The sequence below is a fragment of the Ammodytes marinus genome (genome assembly GCF_949987685.1).
Source record: "Ammodytes marinus genome assembly, chromosome: 14".
Classification (NCBI taxonomy): Eukaryota; Metazoa; Chordata; class Actinopteri; order Uranoscopiformes; family Ammodytidae; genus Ammodytes; species Ammodytes marinus.
The window spans coordinates 5,858,412-5,878,253 of record NC_137218.1 but is presented as its reverse complement, the minus strand read 5'-3'; the positions used below and the strand labels follow the sequence as shown (position 1 = coordinate 5,878,253).

Sequence of the window (19,842 nt, the reverse complement as noted above, 5' to 3'; positions counted from 1 at the left end):
TCCCCTTGAATTTCCGTGTAGCCACTAGCTGCTCAATGCTTTCACTTGTTACAAACATACAGATGATGTGTGCTATTTTTTTTTTTTTTATATTTCATCCAGTGCCGTCATCAGGTCTTAATTTTGATTCGTCCAAAACTTTTTTTAATTTCACCAAATATTTAAAAAACTAAAGACATTCCCATCCGGCTCAGCTGCACTTTGTTTGTCGATATAATTAGCACGTTAGCATTAGCCTACTACAACTTTATAGTGACTTCCGATAGCTAGACGACCACGTTGCTCACAGTGTGTGAACCCGCAGTAAAAAGGCCCGATTCTAAAATGCAATGATGAAGTTGTTTGCATCAATAGAATAAGTTAATAAATGACTGAGCCACTTTGACAATGTACTAGAATAACGAATTAGCGCAAGTGTGCTAAACATAAGCTAAGGTTCAACACAGGGGGAAGAAACATCTCCCTGGTGTACCCGTTTAGGTCTTGAAGTTGTCCCCCTCAAACCCCCCCTAGTCCCACTACTGCCCCAGTCTGCACTTTAATGCAGGATACAAACCCCCAATAGGCCTGCTGTACTGATGTGAAAACGGGGAGGGCTATTTACTTTAGAAGGATCAAGTCCAGATGGGGGAGATTTCTGTTGGTCTTAAGCAATTTGGTGAGAATGTTTTTGTTTTTTGTTTTTTTTATGTTTTCTTTTTTTTCCCACAATACCTTGCACCTAACAACAACCTTTCTACTGATCAGATATGATTAGTAGAAAACCATGTGTTTATCAGTGTTAACATGAGGACGGGAACATTTCTTCTGATTCTGTTTCAAGGAAAAAGTTGAAAGCTTTTCGTTTTTGGATTTTTTTTTTTGGAGTGGAGAAAAAAAATAAACAAGCTTTTTTTTTTTTTTTTTTTTTTTTTAAGCTTGTTGTTGAGTGTTGAGTTTTCAGCGATGTGTCATTTTTACTGTCTTTACTTAACAACGGGGGATTGTCCTCGCACTGTTATTTGCTCCAAATGTTGTACTTTAATCAATAAACTGGTGACATCTATCAAAACTCTGCCCAATCTGGTCTCACACTCGAGCTTAACTAAACATCAGGTTCCTCAATCAAATTTGGGGGATTTTGACATTGGAATAGTAAGCATATTTACTCCAGTACTGTAATTAAAGGTGGAGTCAGGGATTCTGGAGAAAATGCTTGTTGTCCAAATCACTTTTTGTCAAAATCAGTGAATATCTCCTTATGATCCGCTACCTGTACTGTGTGTGCACACGTAAAATCCAGTGTTAATACACAGCCTAGGCTCTGTAAACGGGTATGTTTCAACGGTGGGCCCCCTTTGTTTACATACCAGTTTACAGAGCCTAGGCTGTGTATTAACACTGGATTTTTTTTTTTCAGCGCACACACTGTAGATACAGGTATTGGACCGTGATGAGATATTCACTGATTTTGACAACGAGCGTTTTCCAGAATCTCTGACTCCACCTTCAATACATTATCGGCTTTTAGTACACTAAAATGTATAAAATATTACGTTATTGGCATTAATTACTGTACATTTTCAGCAGGTATTACATTATTGGCTGCTACATAAAAAAATGCCAACGCTTCCATATTGTGAGATGTTACTAATAAGGGGTTTACACATGTAGCTATGTAATTTAAATCATAACTTGAAGCAAATAATATAATATAAACCTGTTTCTTCACTGCTGGACTTAAGCTGTAGTGATGATCCCCTTCCTCTGTCTAACTGGCTGACAGCAGGAGAGAGAGACTGCAGGTAGATCAGTCCTCTGTATTATTTGACCTGAGTAAACAAAGCCAGAACAGCCAGATCCTTGTAGCTCAGCGCGGGAGCCTTCTCTGCTTCAGCTCACTTCAGCACACAAACTCTCACACACACACACACACACACACACACACACACACACAAACAATCTCTCTCTCTCTCTCTCTCTCTCTCTCTCTCTCTCTCTCTCTCTCTCTCTCTCTCTCTCTCTCTCTCTCTCTCTCTCTCTCTCTCTCTCTCTCTCTCTCTCTCTCTCTCTCTCTCTCTCTCTCTCTCTCTCTCTGTCACACACACACACACGAACACACACAGTAGTGTTTTCATCACTTCTGAGGACATAGAGTAACATTCATTTCCATGAGACTTGCCATAACCACTACTTGCATAACGCTAGCCCTAACCTTAACCTAAACCTAAGTCTACCCTTACTTTAAAGCAATAAGTCTTCACCCTAAAACTTAAATGTTGTCCCCAAAAGGAAGGCAAGTCCCCACAATACCACTGTGTAAACAGAAAAAGGTCCCCACAACATGGGTAATACATGGCATGCCCACACACACACACACACACAAGGAGGAGGAGATAGGGGGTTGTTCCAGCTGTAGAAACCGTCTCTCTAGAACAGGTTTTATAGGATAGAATAGAATGCTTTTAATGCCATTGTACAATAAAAGGAAGGTATAAAGGAAACACTGTGTTTGAAAGGAGTGGACATGGTTTTATAGTTTTTTCCTTTATCACAATCATCTTTCTTCTAACATGATCCCCAACAGATCAACTTTGCAGCCCACTGACTCATTGTCAGCAAAGATTGTGCTGATCTCAGAAGGTATGGCATGCATTGTCTTTACTACATTACAACAATCATTTTTTGTTTAACAACTTTTCCAATATGTTTTAAATAAATATCCACTGGCAATATCTAACTCATTATGCAAAATAAAAAATCTAGATGTTGGATGAAGCCAGAGTTAAAATCTTTATTTAATTGTATAACATATCATATTCCAAAACTCTTACACAACAGATTTTGGATACAGCTTTTATTCATTTTATAAATCAAAAAATACGTACAGAACAAAATGTATCATAAATCATACAATAACAACATATTAACAAATCCTTAAGAGTGATTATGGAAAGTTTCTTTGCTATAAGTGCTTTAGAAGTTGAGATTCTATTTTCGGAGTATTGAAATACACTTACATTGAGATAATGTAAATATACAGATGCAAACGGATAAGGTTTAGTAACATACACATACATTTACATTTTGGACCCTTGAGTACTAGTTTGAAAGAAGACATGTTTTGGAAGCAAAATAGACAAAAAATCAGCCGCAAAGTTATATCAAAGAGAGTCTACTTACAGCATGACTAAATATATCAGATATAACTTTATTGTCAACACACTTCAGACTGTGAATCATTACACATGTGGCTCCTACAGTCAGACCAGCATTTGTAAAAGAGGTGTGGTTTTTCTTTTAGGATTACAGATAAATCTCTATAAAAACTGAGCAAAACTGAGTTAGGCCACAGCATTACTAGTGGTCAAAACCTACAACAACAGGTTAACTCATATTAGTATCTCAATGGGATGGACCATTTGTGAAGCTCTTTGAAATGTAGCGACATCAAGGACGTAAGTGCCTTGTCTTGGTGAATCATTGATGATTATCAATACTTAGCTCCTCCCTGCCACCCGGGTCCCGTGGAACTGATCTAAAAAAACACTCCTAGCCAACCTACAGACGTTGGCCTTCCACTGTCACACGAACTTTCACCGGTAATATCTTTTGTTCGCCCATAGTGCAATAGAAGAATGGAAACACCCTCCCAGTGAACTTGTGTGTGAAGGTGTGTATGTTTGCGTTAGTATCGGCATCGGAGAACGACAGCTTCCCTCTGTTGAAGTCCAGATTCACTCTGATCCTCTGGTAAACTTTCTCCACTCTTACAACAGTGTGTTCCCCCGACGGTGACTGTGGTATGTAGTTTGTTCCACATAACATTATTCTCCAATCTTCAGGCCATTCGCTTCCTTTAATCTTGGCAGACACACCCAGGCCCATGACTCCAGTGTCCCCAACATGGACGTCCCAGCTGTGACTCCCTGATTCAAAGCGCTCATAGCCCAGCAGACACGCCTCACCTAACCTCTCTGGATTATCAGGAAGTCCCTCTATCTCTTCCCCTTGTCCAGCACTGGTCAGATCTTCAGACAGTGTGACATATCGATGCGCTGTGTTTGGGTCCAGAATCACGGGAGTGTAGGAGACCATGTCCTTCATCTTGTGCCAGACGTTGAAGGCCAGGTTGCCCAGGTGTTTGGCCTCGTCTATCAGAGCTCCTGAGAGCATCGTTGGATCCTCCACTAGCGGGCGCTGCTGGACTCTTGTCACTGCAGCCTTGTAGTTCAGCAGGAATGAGATATCGTCAGTTCTCAGGTCCTTCTCCGCGGCTTTGATTGTGTTTGAAAGAGCTGCTATCTCTTTATTTAGATCCACCATCTTGTCTGTCATCTTCTGACTCTTCTGAACCTCTTCTGACCTCAGTGCAGCGATCCTGGCTTTCTCTTCTGCTTCTAGGAACTGGTGAAGCTTCTTGAACTGATCCTTGATCTGCGTCTCTGTGCGTCTGGCCTGGACCTTGATGTATTCTGCCGTTTGACCGGACTTCACTTTGACTTCTTCGAAAAGCTCTAACTTCTTCTTGAAGGGCTTCAGGGTTACACCGAGTTCCTTCTTGTGTTCTCGCGCCGCTTCGTAGATGGGTCTGAATCGGTGGTTGGCGTGGGTTTCCGAGTGTTGACAGACCAGACAGATTGGCTGCTGATGGTCCAGGCAGAAGAGTGTGAGTCTCTTGGAGTGGAGACTACAAGGCGGGGCCTCAGAAGCTCTCTGTTCTCTCTCCGTTAAGAAGGCCTCGCACAGGTTCCTCAAGGCCAGGTTACGAGGAGGTTCTTCCCTCGACGATCTTCTCTTACACACCGGACACAGTTTGGTCGGTTTCCCTCTCCACCATGTATTCAGACAGTCTGTGCAGAAGCTGTGGCTGCACGACAGAACAACAGGATCTTTGAAGACGTCCTGACAGACAGGACAGCAGAAATCCTCCTCTGACCTGGTAGCCATTTTGTGTCTTTTTTGCCTTATCTGACTGCAGCTGAAAAGAACACAGCAAAGGGTTAACACAGGAAGTCAGTTGATGTCTACCTCCCTTGCTCAGTTACTTTCACTTTCTCTAATACATGCTGCTGCGTAACCTCTAACACATCAGTGTGTCTCAGTCCAAGGTGCATAGGAAAAATACCAGATTGTTAAGGTTTAACTGTAGGCTCCACCACATTTTATCTGATCTAATCAGCACGTTTAAACCCTTATGGAGCGCATACTATCATTTACTGGGGCTGCTGTTCACTTGTAACAGAGCTCTCATTAGCAATGATGTCGAGACTATATACAGCACAATATGAATGCAAAAATAAACAAGATAAGTCAGTCAATTACTGATTAACATTGAACAGTTGGACAATTTAAAAGTAACTGTAGGGGTGGGGTAAAATGGTTGGTTATTGAATATATAAACTGACCCATGGATATTAATTCATTGAGTTTTAAAGTGCACTGTAGTAAATGGTAAGCCAATCGTTGGATCGGGTATAATAAGGTCCAGACCAATAATGAGCAGATATAAATCTTACCCTCTGTCTGTCTGTCCGCGTGTCTCTTCTCACAGAGAGCTGAACAGAAACTAACAGTTTCCTGTTTAGTTTGAGGGGTGGAGCTCCTCCTCGAATGGATGCTGTTGTTTAAAGGTGGAGTCAGCTGTTCTGGAGAAAGCTTGTTGAAAAAATCTACTTTGCCCGAAAAAAAAAGTTATTTTTTCCTCACGATCCACTAGGCTACCCTTTGTTTACCTACCCTTTATTAACCAGTTTACAGAGCCTATGTCTGTGAATTAACACACTGGATTTTTTTGTTGTTGCAATGAATGGATATAATTTCACCAGGATTGGTTTTCAATTATTTCAAGATATCTTTTACCCCCCACTCTACTAGTCTCACAGTATAACCTGGCCATTTCCCCCGATAAGAGCAAGCAAGGACAGAATTATAAAACAGCTAAATAAAATCTATATTATATTTTTCCCCTGATAACCTTCACATCCTGCCTTGAGGACCTATCGCAGAGTGTACATATTATGCTAACTCAGATGTTTTGTCGAAAATACATTTCCCTACTCCCTCAGGGCGTCAAAGTGATGAATGGCCCCAAAACACAAGGAACTGAACCGGGAGAGCACAGAATAACACACAATTACTGTAGAGTAATCATGAACCTGTCCATCAGCTGGTAGTGTAGGCTGTGAATACAAGTTGAGATCAGCTGACTCATATTTTTTCATAATCATTTCTTGAAGGCTGCTATAATTAGGTACAAATTGGAGTGAACTGCTTCATTAACTCCAAGCAAACGTTCAATATTCATTACTTTATTATTAGAAACGGTTTGCTTCACCTGCTGAGTAGTAGACCTGATTTTAGACAAATCGCACATTTCTGCATCGTCAACAGATCTATTGTGCACCGATTAAAAGACGTGAAGTTACACCAATTAATTGGTATTAGTAACAGTATTTTAGCATCATTTTGGTTAAAGTTTCAAATCAGTTTTACTAAGTTAAAATGTGCAAAACTCTTGCATGCAAAGAGCTAAACTAACACTATATACCATTATATATTTATATACAGCTGTCACTGGACAGTGTAACTACAGTAAGTAGTGTCAGAAGGACTTAGTGTGCACGATTCTATCTGGGAAATGTTGGTATTTATTAACAAGCAAGTTAACCAATGTAGTAAATATAAATATTTATTTTAATACACATTTTAAAGTCATTTTCTCCCTTGCATATTGTGTATCAAATGGCATAGGCATAACAATGTGGGAGACGTGGGATCATCCTCTGAGATTACGACACAAAAAAACATCTTGTAATAATTTCTTGCCAACAACAGTAATTTTTCTGCTGCTCCCGCCGAGCCTTAACCAGAACAACATTTACTAGCTACTGATGACACAGGAACATTGGTCCCTCAAAACCAGTTTTCTCTCCGGGCAGAGGGGTTGTCAGATGAAGAAAAATAATAAAAATGTGGGATAGTTTATGTCGTCACTGGCTTCTCAAATGCTTCAATGTCTTACAAACATGTTATAGGCCGTGAGAGAGCCACAAGACATCGTTTGGGATCATCCAAAACCACAAGGGTCTATTGACTACATATTGAATTCTTTCATTCTCTGACCACATTTCTCTCGCGGTCATTTTAATTTATTTTTTGCAAGATTTTCACTTAAAAAAAAGTTTTAAACAGAAAATCTTCACATTGGAGAAGCAGCAAGCAGCTAAGTATTTGCATGTTTTCACTGTTTTGCTTGCAACACGGCTTAAATAGATTTAACTGACTAATCCTTTCAGCTGTAGTCGCCATACAGCCAAACTATGCTTTGATGTATTTCCCAGTGAGCTGTGTCAGTGACAGTTCTGCTCTGGCCTTCTGCTTGACGTCAGTGTAGGACAGAGGGGACACGAGGGTCTGTTGCCCGTTGAGACCAGCTGGCTTTGATACTTCCAGCCCGGGACCCCAATCTTCTCCCTAAGGTGCCCAGGGTCAGTGAGGGGTTGGGGGGGAGAGAGACGGGATGGGGAGGGCCAAACATCCAGCCTTTCATCCACTGTGGAGGAACACAGGAGCTTCATAGGAGGGACTTCACTAGCGCCACCATGTGGTCAACACCACACGCTACGTCCACCACTTGACCCGGGACAGTTACCTGTTGAGATAACACATGGACAAATACGATTTACAGGAGATATTTGGGTAAAATCAAGATAATTGTTTGTATTGCTCCTTTAGTTGGCTACGAGGAACTTTCAGTTTTTGTGGATTCTAGCAGCACCTTTTGGAAAAGCGGTAGTGTTTTTATGACACCAGCGCCTGCTGTCCTTTAAGATTTTTACTAACACATGCTTGCATTCGTGATGAGGTTATATATTTTTATGTTACTATGTCAGATTAATAATGGTTATATGACTCGTTGAAAATGTCAGGAAATCGTACCAGAGTAAGGGTTTTATAATAATTATATATAAAAAATGAAAAAAAAAATGGGTTTTTATCCAACACAGTTCCTTTGTTTTCTACCAGTAAGTTTATACAGTATGTACATTTTATGCTTAGATTTTTCAAACAAAGCTCACAAATCGGTGTCCTTCTCCCTCTGCACAGGAGGTCAATTCCTTTGTTTACTGGACTAATATTGAGTGAGTGTTGTCTTACCCGCCACGGGAAGAACTGGTCGTCTTTCTTCCCGATGCCCAAACATCCTCGAACATTCTTCCCCCACACGAACAGCTCCCCTCCGTCTGAAACGCAAATATCAAGAAAAAAACATATTCACGCCGTGAGACAAAACGCCCGCTGACACTAGGCACAGGGCAGCTGCACTTTGCAACAAGTCAGTGATATTTGAGGCATGGATAATACTGTATATATAAAACAAGAGGTATAATAAGATACTTATGTAGTATGAGCAAAAATAATTAAATAATTTATATTTGATGGTGTTTTTTTAAAAGATGTGTTAGTGTCAGCAGGTTCCTGTTATGCGTAGTTATTTAAGATCATGTGGTGAATCTTCTACATTTCTGACTTTTACTCACTGAATAAATAAGACATTAAATATTTAGGATGAAACTGGAAAAAAATATATATATATTGTGTTGACTTTTAAAACCTTTTGCCTCACATTATCGGCAGCTCCAAATGTCAGAAATGATTCAAAATCATGAAAAACTAAACTTACTGCAGACTTTTCCCATTTATGAGTTTCCATCTCTTTTCCATCTCTGCTCCAGAGATTAAGGATGATATTTAAAGGTTGAGGCAGAAATGTTGCATAGTAGCGTCTGCAAATCTTTGTATTTCATGGCGCGATAAGATCCAACCGAGTGCAACTTTCAGGACATTCGTAATGTGACAAGACCTTATTTGCCTATGTTCAGGTCAGTTCAGTTCAGTTCAGTTCAGTCCAGTTTTACAGATAACAACGAAATGTTGTCAGAGCAAAACACAAACAGACAGACATAAAGTTTTAGTTGCCCACCAATTTATACCAATTTAAACATAGTTTAATCTGATCTATGTTATCTCTGATCATATTCTATATTCCACTGTTTCTCTTCTTTTATTTATTCTGCTTTTATACCTATTTTATTTCTGTTCTTTTTTACGATATTCTAATGTTTTCTGTGCTTAGCTCCGTATTCCTGTCTTCTTACTGGAAATTAGTTCTGCTTTATTTTTCATTGTTAAGCACTTTGTAACACAGTGTTAAGAAAGTGGCTTAACACATAAATAAATAAATGTAAATGTAAAAGACATTCACGGGTAAAGCAAGTGTTAGACAGTTTATTTTCATTTGTGGTTTTCATTGTCTGTAAATATTACTTTATTGTAACTGTCCACATGTTTCATTTATTGCTTATTTTTTCTTTACTGTAACCTACTAAAACATAACATTACTAAAACATTTTCAATTCAATTCAATTCCATTCTCACCAGTCACTGCTGCAAAATGGTTGAGTCCACAGCGTACCCGGGTGACGGTGACTGAAGGGTTAAACTCATTGCGTCCGAACAGCGAGGGGGGGATCATCTCCGGGGTGGACGACTCAGAGAGGTTGGGGCCTTTTCCAAGAATCCCATAACCCCAAACAAACACCTCTCCTTTCTCTGGAAAGATCAAGGCACACAAAGAAAGACTTAAGCTATTTATACAGGGAAATGGTGGAACAAAAGGATGTAGTAGATAAGTAGTGTGTATTTAACTCTTCTGTATGAATATTGTATGCAAGGATACATTTTCTAATTCTAATTATGCAAGAGAGTGTAAGTGTCGTGTGTGTGTGTGTGTGTGTGTGTGTGTGTGTGTGTGTGTGTGTGTGTGTGTGTGTTATGGGTTCTTGTTATTATCTTTCTTTGTTATGTTTAAAAAAATATATTCTAAATATGTTGGAATTGTACTTCCCCCTTGAAATCAAAATGGGTTTGTATCAAGGAGTTATTCCTTATCAACAGTTTGAACACAAGACAGAGGCTGTGTTCCCATTTACATATTAATTCTCTTTTCAGAATAGCACATCAAAATATCTTTGCTATTTTACACTAACAGGCAATGTTGATACACGACTACTTTCGACATCAGTTGTCAATCAAACTGGAGCCGATTCTCCACCACCCACAATTTTTCATTTTCCCCAGCTGTCAGCAGCAGCTCCTTTATTCTCCTCTGTGCAATGCATTGTGGGGGGGAAAGTGTCCATCAACAGCACACCCAAAAATCACACTTATATAGTCAACATCCCCGGGAGTACACTTGATTTTGGCAGTGTTAGGAAGAGTCTGTGTGGCTGTCGGAATACTGATATCAGCATGTTGACATACAAATGTTCAGCAGGTATAAGGTTACCATATTTAAAATCTTAGTTTAGCATGTAGCTAATAAAAGCTAATCGGAAGACAAATGAGCCGATTTGTTGAGATGTTTCAGTAAAACTCAAGGTGGCACTAGTGGAAAATTCAGTAGATTGTCAATTGGATTCATTATCTGAATACAATGAATGTCAGTCTGTCCAATAGCTATTAGCATGGCTAAAAAAACACACTCATTGACACCGTACCATTCATGTGGAAATAGCCAAGGGTTATGGTTTGACAAGGGGTGGTGAGTGTAACTGCTGTTATGAGAAAAGTTTGCAATCAATCGAATAACAAGAATCTCAGCTTTCCTAAAGATCTGTCATAGAAGTTTGCATTGCATAGTCTAGTTCTTAACAGGGTTAGGAAGGAGGTGAGGGAGTGTCAGGTGACAGCGTTTATATGATCTGGGTTTTTAAATAGCCGTGAGTTCTAAAGATGTTGGCCCATCAAAACATCAAGCGTCTCACAAGCTCTACCAGGAATCAAGCTGAAGATTCAGTTAGGGTTAAACGATATTTCTCAACCTACTTAAGGACATAGGTTATTTCCAGGACAGCGAGGGGACATGATTTTTTAAAAGTTGAAAATTATGATGATAACAAGTCGTTTTCAGTAGTCAAACAGCAAAAATTGTATGCGAATGTATGTGTATGGGCCAAAATATATAGTAGCTTAGGGTAATATCTGTCTTACTGTTTGTTTGGGTTAGTTGAAAGAGAGATTTTTTTCATTCTCAATGGGTTTCTCCTGGTTAAATAAAAGGTTATAATAATCTGAAAATAATAATAGCAAAAATAAGACTATGACGCTCTCAGAATGATATTTACCAGTTCTCTTTATTATGTCTATGGTTATCCACAGTAGACTGTAAGTTAACCCTGACAAGCTTCTCCCACGGCTTGAAAAAAAAAAAAATAAATTCCGGCAATTAAAGTTAAGTAGGTAACTTGACTCAGCTGCTTGACAAATCCATTTTATGACGTTTTTACCGGTGTCACATGGTGAATGTACTGTACAGTGTTGCATAAGAGTTAAGGAGCGAGTTAGAAATGTAGCCATGACTTCTAAATGTGAAGGTAAGGCCCGTAAAATAAAAATGTTTGACGATTTAGGACTGATTTCGTATCCGCAACGCTTCATTAATACAAGGCCTATGTATGAAAGGCTGTGAGAATTGACACTCCCTTACAGGTTTAGTGTGTACTGTAATATAGGTATATTTTGGCAGCATCTAGGGGTAAAACTTCTAGATTGCAACCCTCCGTTTCAACCCCTCCTGTTTAGAAAATGTACAGAAGCTACGGTGGCCTTCAAGGACAAGAAGCTAGTTACTAAAGATGGCATCACACATTGAAAAACACATTGTCTCTTTAAAATAGACTGTGGAGATGGCACATTAGACTCAGGAGCCGTCATAGTGTGTAAACTATGACCAGAATGCCACACAACAGAATGTGTGATATGCGATGCCACCTAGAGGCCACACGTGGAGTCACTGCTGGAGAATGTTGACAATATTGTGAGAAATCACTTTTTTGTCAAAATCAGCTAACATCTCCTCATGATCACAGCCTAGGCTCTGTAAATGCACGCGCGCACACACACACACACACACACACACACACACACACACACACACACACACACACACACACACACACACACACACACACACACACACACACACACACACACACACACACACACACACACACACACACACATATCTATATTGTGTAATGGTGTGTAAACGTGTGAACACAGACTGTATGATGGTGTGAACTGACCGTTTAGCACAGCCACCTGCGTTCCTCCACACGCTGCCTGCACCAGCTTCCCACAGCCAACCAGAGGCAGACGACGCGGAGAGTTGATCTGGGAAATGACCAAGAGATCAACAAGAGATCATAAATGTGATAATCTGTTTGACCTCATCACTGAACATCATGGACTGACAGTTTACTGAGCGGTTTGACATGCACTCTTTTTCCCCTCTTAGTTTTCTCTTAATTAAATTATAATGAATAAAGTACTCATCATACAGAAACGCAGCCAAATATATAAAAAAAAATCCTAATACACTATTATTGGATATTATTACTTAATGTGTTGTCAACCTTAGGTACTTTAAACATAACTGGGTTGCTTGTGAAAAATTGGAAAAGTAATAAGTAAAATGTAGAAGGGAGTAAACATGTGTCTTGTGTTTTACTTCTGTCTGAACTATAAAGTTGTATAAAATAAAACATTTCAGTAACTCAAAATTGTCACTACACAACAGCAAGATGATTAAAAATATTCTGTTGTAGTTAGTTATTTCAAAGAAAAATAAATGTCTGGCACCATCTCACTCCCTTCTGTATTTCAGTCACTGTTTAAGGCTCTGGCATGACACGCAGACGGCAGCTGTAGTAATATTTCCAACGTTTCTGGGTTCCACAGACATCCCTTCTGACACTGCTGCATTTATTGTGTTTACTCTGGCTAACTCGCACTTGCAAAGTCGGTCGTTTTCACTCGAGAGTGACGTTTTAATGAATGAAACGTACTGAGAAACGGAGCAGAACTGGCAACCCTAATACGGCTATTTCGGGCCGCGTTCCATTACGTTTATGATCGAGTTTTACAAGCGGCGCCACCTCGTGAACAGGTGGCATTTTAAGGATGTTTTAACGACAAGTTGGTGAAGCCAGTTTGCAAGTTTGCTAGTTTGAATCTGTTTGAAACCTTACAGAGAGATTTAGGATTGTGGTTTAAAACATTTAAAAAAACATCACATATTTGGTATATTTCTGTGAACTTAGCAATTCGGGGAACAGCTTTTGAACCCAACACACAAATCCACAAACTCCTTCTAAGATATTGTCATTTAAGTTTGAGAAACTTTTCAGAAATATCGGTTTAGACGATGCGGGCTATGCTCGTGTTTTTTATGACACTGTAAGTATTTTGAACCAATCACAGCAGTTCTCTGTCTGAAGGTCCTATAAAAACAATGACTGTTGCCATGGACACCGCTTGATAGACTACACAGTCCTGTCAAACGGTCTAAACAGTTAAAAAAAAAAAAAAAGCTATTTTAACTATCTTTTTTTTATATACTGTATATATTTATGAACATTTATTTCCAATCAGATTTTTTATTGAGACACCCAACTTTGATACCATATATTGATTTTTTTTGTTGTACTATTTTAGACCAGGATTCCAGACGCTTTAATTCAGTAATTTCATCTCCTCACCTGTGTTGCCTCAGTGACGGAGGCCAGTTGCAGGTATTCAGAGTTGCCCCATCCGTACAGCTGTCCCTCTGAGCACACAGCCAGACTGCAGTCTCCATACGTGCTGACCTGCTGCACCTCCACCCCACTCAGGTCCCCCCCCAGCTCCACAGGACTGGGGCTGATCTGGTGATGGCCCAGGCCTGGAGGAAGAGAATGGAAGAATTTATATGAATTTTAGACTAAAATGTAATAATAATACATTTATTTTACATAGCGCTTTCCAAGGCAAGGCAAGTTTATTTCTATAGCACAATTCAGACACAAGGCCATTCAAAGAGCTTTACAGGGGCATTAAATACATCAAGATTAAAATACATCAAGTATAGAATTGACATAGAAAAGCGAATGAAAACGGGACTTTAATCTATTTCCTTGGGACTCTAACCCACTGTATTCAAGGTACTTAAAGACACATTACAATATAACCAGTACACAGGCAAATTAAAAACAGGTTTAGCAGCAATAAAGCTATCTTTGTATTATTGTTGTGTTGGGTAGCTTATATCTTCTGCTGTACAGAGGTTTTTCTACTGAGGTTTGTCTTGCAAAAGAGTTTTTTTGGATCTTCTTATAAAAACAAAACAGACTTATGCTTTCCCGAAGATGCAGCTGTTTTCTGGTATTTTTACTTTGTGCTTATTTAACTGTGTCTCTGTCCAACTTCACTGAGGCAGAAGGGAATTCTCTGGAGCAGAAAACACATTTTTCATCTTGCTTTCCAGGTAGTGAACCACTGACCGTGCCCGACACACACACACACGCACACGCACACGCACACGCACACGCACACGCACACGCACACACACACACACACACACACACACACACACACACACACACACACACACACACACACACACACACACACACGTTTTTTTTCTTTTGGTTGAAGTGCACTGACCCGTCTGTCCATCTGCGCCCCAGCCACACGCAAACACTTTCCCCGTCTCAGTGAGGAAGAGGCTGTGGTCCTGTCCACATGCCACCTGCAAACAACAACAGTATTAAGACTTAAATGTAGTTACAGGTGGGTCTCACAAAAAAATAATCGAATTTCAGGGAAAAGTTCAATACACACGACCAAAACCATCCATCATGTGTGGGTGAGATAAAAAAAAAATAATAATAAAATGTGTGAGTGAGATAAGGCTCTGCTCACCTGTACGACCCTGCCGTCCAAACCTTCTATCTGGTGGATGGTGTGACTGCCACTGTTTGAAAATAAAGAAAAACAATCCATCAGGAGAGGACCCACAGTTTTTCCTTTAAACTCACACTTACAGTAGGATGAGCGGAACTGAGTTATGTGTGAGGTACCTACTAATAAAAAACATCAACAATGATAAAACAGCCCCGGAAAAAATGAAGAGACCAGTCTGGATTTTTCTCAGATCTTCATCTCTACATTACTTATCAAAAATGCTCTAAATGACAAAATAAAATTGTAAATTTGGTAGAAATGTTGTCAGAAGTTTATAGAATAAAACCAAAATGTTAATTCTTCTCAAACATATGCCTATAAATAGTCAAAGGAGAGACACTGAACATTTGGAGTGGTCTCTCAATTTTTTATAGAGCTGTATATGCCCCATATAAATAAGAGCCAAACTGTAAAAGAGCACATTTTATTTTATGCTTAAGCAGCAAATGAGACAGAAAATAAAGTGCACAATGACTGTGCATGTTTGAGTGAGCACCTGTAGACTTCATCTTCAACTATCCTCCTCCCACACTGGCCGTACGCATTGTTGCCCATACTGAAAACTGAAGGAGAAAACAGAGGGAAGACTTTGAAGGTTTGGAAAATAAAAGAATATACTCTGAGCACCCATATACACACTTTCTTATTTCAATTTTTACTATCATATAAATGCTGCTTCATTTAGTACCATATTGTAGTAAAAGTTGAAGTCCCAAATCAACACCATTGAATGATAAAAAAATATAATTACAATTTTTATCTGTGGTGATAGAAAAAGTTTTTGCCTGAAATGGTGGAACGAGTTGATGCATTTGTTTGTAACTCCCGACCTGTTGTTCACACTGACTGAGTCCTACATTAATTAACTTAATGAGTCATTCTCTATAAGTAATCAACAGAACAAGTCATCCAAATGAAATGCTGCCCCATAACAGCAAACATTCTCAATTAATTCTTAGATAATACATCTTGTCGTATTCTAAATGTTTCTTTTTGTCAACAGATAAATCAATCATCAGATTTGTTGATGAGATCTTTTTTGTGGATCTGAACAACTACGGTAATCAAATTGACTAATATTTCAAGCCCTAAACAAAACATAGGGTGAGCCATGACATGAAATATGGCAGTCGAAAGTTACAGCCAAGCCGTCCCAAATGGTCCCAAAGGCCGTGGTCGAAGGCGGCAGTGGCGAAGTGTGTAGAGCGGTCGTCCACTGGATTGCAGGGTCGGAGGTTCAATCCCCCGTCTACCTGCCACATGTCAAAGTGTCCCTGGGCAAGACACTGAATCCCACATTTCTCCAGATAGTTCAGAGGGCGCCTTGCATGGCAGCTACTGCCATCGGTCTATGAGTGTTTGTGTGAATAGGTGAATGTGGTAAGACATGTAAAGTGCTTTGGGGCTGAGAAAATTGGCTAAAAAGCGCTATATAAGTAAAGTCCATTTAACATTTACCATTTACAAAAGGGTTGCCCACTGCAGTTGGTCGACAGAATAGTTAATTATGTGTGTGTGTCTCTCTCTCTCTGTGTCTGTCTGTCTGTCTGTATGAGTTCTCTCTTACCTCCCTCTCTGTCGGTGAGGATCAGAGAGTGAGCGCGTCCACATGACACCTGGATGACTTTGGTCTGCAGAGGGTCCACTAGAGGCAGAGGCACAGGGGAGGGCTCCAGCAGGTAGTCATAGGTCTGAGCTACACAGGGAGAGGGAGGATGGAAGGCAGGGTTATATGCTGAAAAAAACCCTGTTATTTCATCAACCGATTAATTGACAATGATAAGTGACAGTTTAAGTCAAGTTCCTGATAGGGCTGTAGTTCAAAGTTGAGACTGTAGACTCCAATGGATCAAAATTGCTAGATAAGCTACTTTTCTTGGCAAGAAAATGTATAGTATTAAACTGAGTTCGAGAAAAACCACCATCTGGTACACAACCCCAGTTCTCTATACCCTGCTATAGCACATTTGCATACATTTCTAAATGACAAATGTTGACAAAACTTCTTTCTTGTCTATTTTATTTTGTAGCTGTTTTTCTTTTCTTTTTTTTTCTCCTATTTTATTAATAGACTTTGCACTCGTATGATGACAGTTTGGTCTTACTGCGGCTGTGTTGTGTGCGTTGGAAGCCCAGCTGAGAGTCCTTGTTCAGGCCCATTCCCCACAGCTTGATCATGTCTTTGGTGGAGGAGGCGATGAGGGTGAAGCCGTAGCCACAGGCAGCGGACGAGATCTACACAAGAAGAAAAACCAAAGAAAATGTATTTATATAAAACATTTCATACACTTTGGCATTTCAAAGTGCTTTACATATAAAGAAAAACATAAAAATTAAATTAGCATTAGCAAATGTTCTTTTTCCATTATTAAATATGTAAAGAGATGTAGTTATTATTGGAGATAGTGGGTGAAATATTACACACATAAGCACCTTGGGAAGTATTCAAAATAACCAGCAACTAGTGAAGATAATATTAAAATCATCCCAAAATCCTTAAGACATCATTTGAGACATCTCATCAATAATGGCATTAAAACTGTATACTAGATGCATCATTAAATATTATGAAGCTCGATAAAACAATGCATATATTTCACCTGCTCTGCGGTCTCCAGTCTGTAAGGAGTCAGCTGATACTTGCGAGGTTTCTTCTTTCCGCTGTCCGGCATCACAAAGCTGGGGATACCCAACGCACCGGTGAAGCTAAAGCCCCAAACGAACACCTTGTGGTTGGGCTTTTTGTTCTGGCCCACGTACTGGAACACTGGATCATTCCTGCTGCTTTTCTCCTGCTGCGGTCTGGATGCTTTACTCGCTGTAGCGTAACCACACACCTGAAGCCCTTTGCTCAAGTGTCGAGAGCAAAGTCGCACCGATGGGAAAGCCATTCTGTAGAAAGAGACAAGGCAAGAATAAATAAGACCTGTAGAATGCCGTTACGATTGACCAATCAGAACACAGGATTTATAAGTGCATTGTAATAAATTATTGTAATGAATAACAGGTTATGGTTTAATACAGTGTCTTTGGAGTCTGGGGTTTGGAGTAATAAATTATCTGGTTCAGTTTAACTTCAATGGATGGATATAATGTCACTTTCATTCAAATGTATTCAACAATGTAGGACCTAAAAACCTTTTTTTTTCTATTTTAAACATTTTATTTTCAGGAGAGATTTTTACACTTTGTACATACAGCTGATATACATCTTAAAACACAAACTATCTTGTTAATCGTTTTGGTCCAAATATGACAAAGATGTTAAGTGACACCTCTTGTAATGTGTTAAAGTATTTGTCGCTGTGTTATCTTTCAGCATGTGATGAAATTATTGTGAGAACAAATTGCAAAATCAGAACATTTTCCTAAACAACTTGCTACCTGTGCAAAAATAACACATTATATATAGGCTTGGTATAACGGTGACACTTAGATATCCCTTAATAAAGCATTTATATTTTAAAAACATATATAGGTATTGCATAAATAACCTGCAAATTAACACCCGTGTCTTGTGTTTCTTAGAGAGAATGTACCAGCGCCAAACTCCATTCCCTTATTTCACAAACAGTACTACTTACGTCTTGTTGACAATGAAATGTAATATATGGATACCTTGAGGACCCTGAAGACAGTTAATAGTCTAATAGTAAATTTGGCATAATCCTAGTTTGATAATAAATTCTATATTAACGTTAAATATCACTTTTTTTTAACGCATCAACATCCACGGGCATAGTAGTAGCTGGTGGTCACTAATGAACGAACGAACACGTGAAACGACCCATAAAGGTTAAAATTGTCCTGTTATAAGTTATATTTGGTGAATTTGGTTGATGCCGAATAGAAGAGTAGATCATTATCCTTCATTTAACGTGTTATTTTATGTTTTAATTCAAATGTAAGCTTGATAATACTGACGGAAGAGTTAAATCATTATTAATTAGAACGCAGTTTTATTTCGTGGCATTTCCACATGGGGGAACTTACCTTAGTTTCCTGTTAAACCGAGGTTTTATAATGTATTTCAACGGCTGGGATGTATCATTTGCCGTAAGGAAATTGATGTGAATCAGGTGAAATAGTAATAATATATTTCAATGTCATCCTCATGTTTATTTACCTTTAGCTAACTTAACCCAGGAAGCGGTTCACCTATCTCTCCTTTTTACTGTGAACATTAGAAAAGCATTGCGCCACCTGGCGGACCGGAGTGCATAACTATATACTGCACAGTACACTTGACTATATAAAATACTAAACAAAAAACTATTTTAAAATTATTATTTACAGTGTTGACGCAAACCCTCCCATCTGTGATGCTGAGAACTACAAAAAAAAGAAATGCTGAAATACATATATTTTTAAAATATCGTTTTAGCTGTACTTGTATAAACTGTTGGGTAATTCAACAAGTGTAACCTCATATTTTATGCTTGTATTCATTAATTAAATCATGATTTATAAACTAACTTAAAACTAAAACTGTAAGATAAATGCAGTAAAAAGTACATAATTACCTTTGAAATGTGGTGGAGTTTAAGTAGAATATGTTTAATTAAGATATTGATCCAATCCATTGATCCAATGGTATCTGTGCTTGCTTTAACTCCCTGCCCAGTAATCAGCTCTGTGTCAGATTAGAGGGACTGATGAAGAGGGTTAATGCTGCAGTGTTACAGTGAGGTGAACACCTGACCTCTGCTTCACAGGTTAATAACCTACAGTAGCATAGCCTACATGATGTATCACATGAGAACACTGGTGTACCTGTGTCTATGCTGCATAGTCAACGGCTGCTGTTCTCCCATATACATCAGCCACATATTCCTGAATTATACGTCAGTGTCTGAACAGTGTGGAAAGCTCCATATCTACAGTATAAAACGCTGCATAAAAGTACACGTGCTCAAGGCGAGACACTGCAGGGGAATAAGGTAAAACATTTGAACTTATAGATATCATCATAAAACTTTGCCAGTTGATTATGTAATGTGTTTATGCAAATGTGGC

At 39.1% G+C, this 19,842-nt stretch overlaps 2 protein-coding genes across 2 annotated transcripts; both read right to left on the bottom strand.

Annotated features, from left to right (window-relative positions):
* Positions 1-2,920: 2,920 nt before the first annotated feature.
* On the bottom strand, positions 2,921-5,525 carry LOC307261089 (E3 ubiquitin-protein ligase TRIM35-like). The gene is made up of 2 exons (XM_080041532.1): positions 5,499-5,525; positions 2,921-4,960 (listed from the first exon to the last, which is right to left on the bottom strand). The coding sequence occupies exon 2, from the start codon at positions 4,927-4,929 to the stop codon at positions 3,541-3,543; it is 1,389 nt and encodes a 462-aa protein (XP_079897658.1). The 5' UTR covers positions 4,930-4,960; positions 5,499-5,525; the 3' UTR covers positions 2,921-3,540.
* Positions 5,526-6,706: 1,181 nt separating this feature from the next.
* On the bottom strand, positions 6,707-18,964 carry rcc1l (RCC1 like). The gene is made up of 12 exons (XM_080040376.1): positions 18,820-18,964; positions 17,427-17,718; positions 16,932-17,061; positions 16,394-16,522; positions 15,323-15,389; positions 14,785-14,836; positions 14,527-14,611; positions 13,584-13,765; positions 12,129-12,216; positions 9,421-9,594; positions 8,140-8,225; positions 6,707-7,633 (listed from the first exon to the last, which is right to left on the bottom strand). Exons 2-12 carry the CDS (start codon positions 17,715-17,717, stop codon positions 7,556-7,558), a joined length of 1,362 nt encoding a protein of 453 aa, XP_079896502.1. The 5' UTR covers position 17,718; positions 18,820-18,964; the 3' UTR covers positions 6,707-7,555.
* Positions 18,965-19,842: the final 878 nt, after the last annotated feature.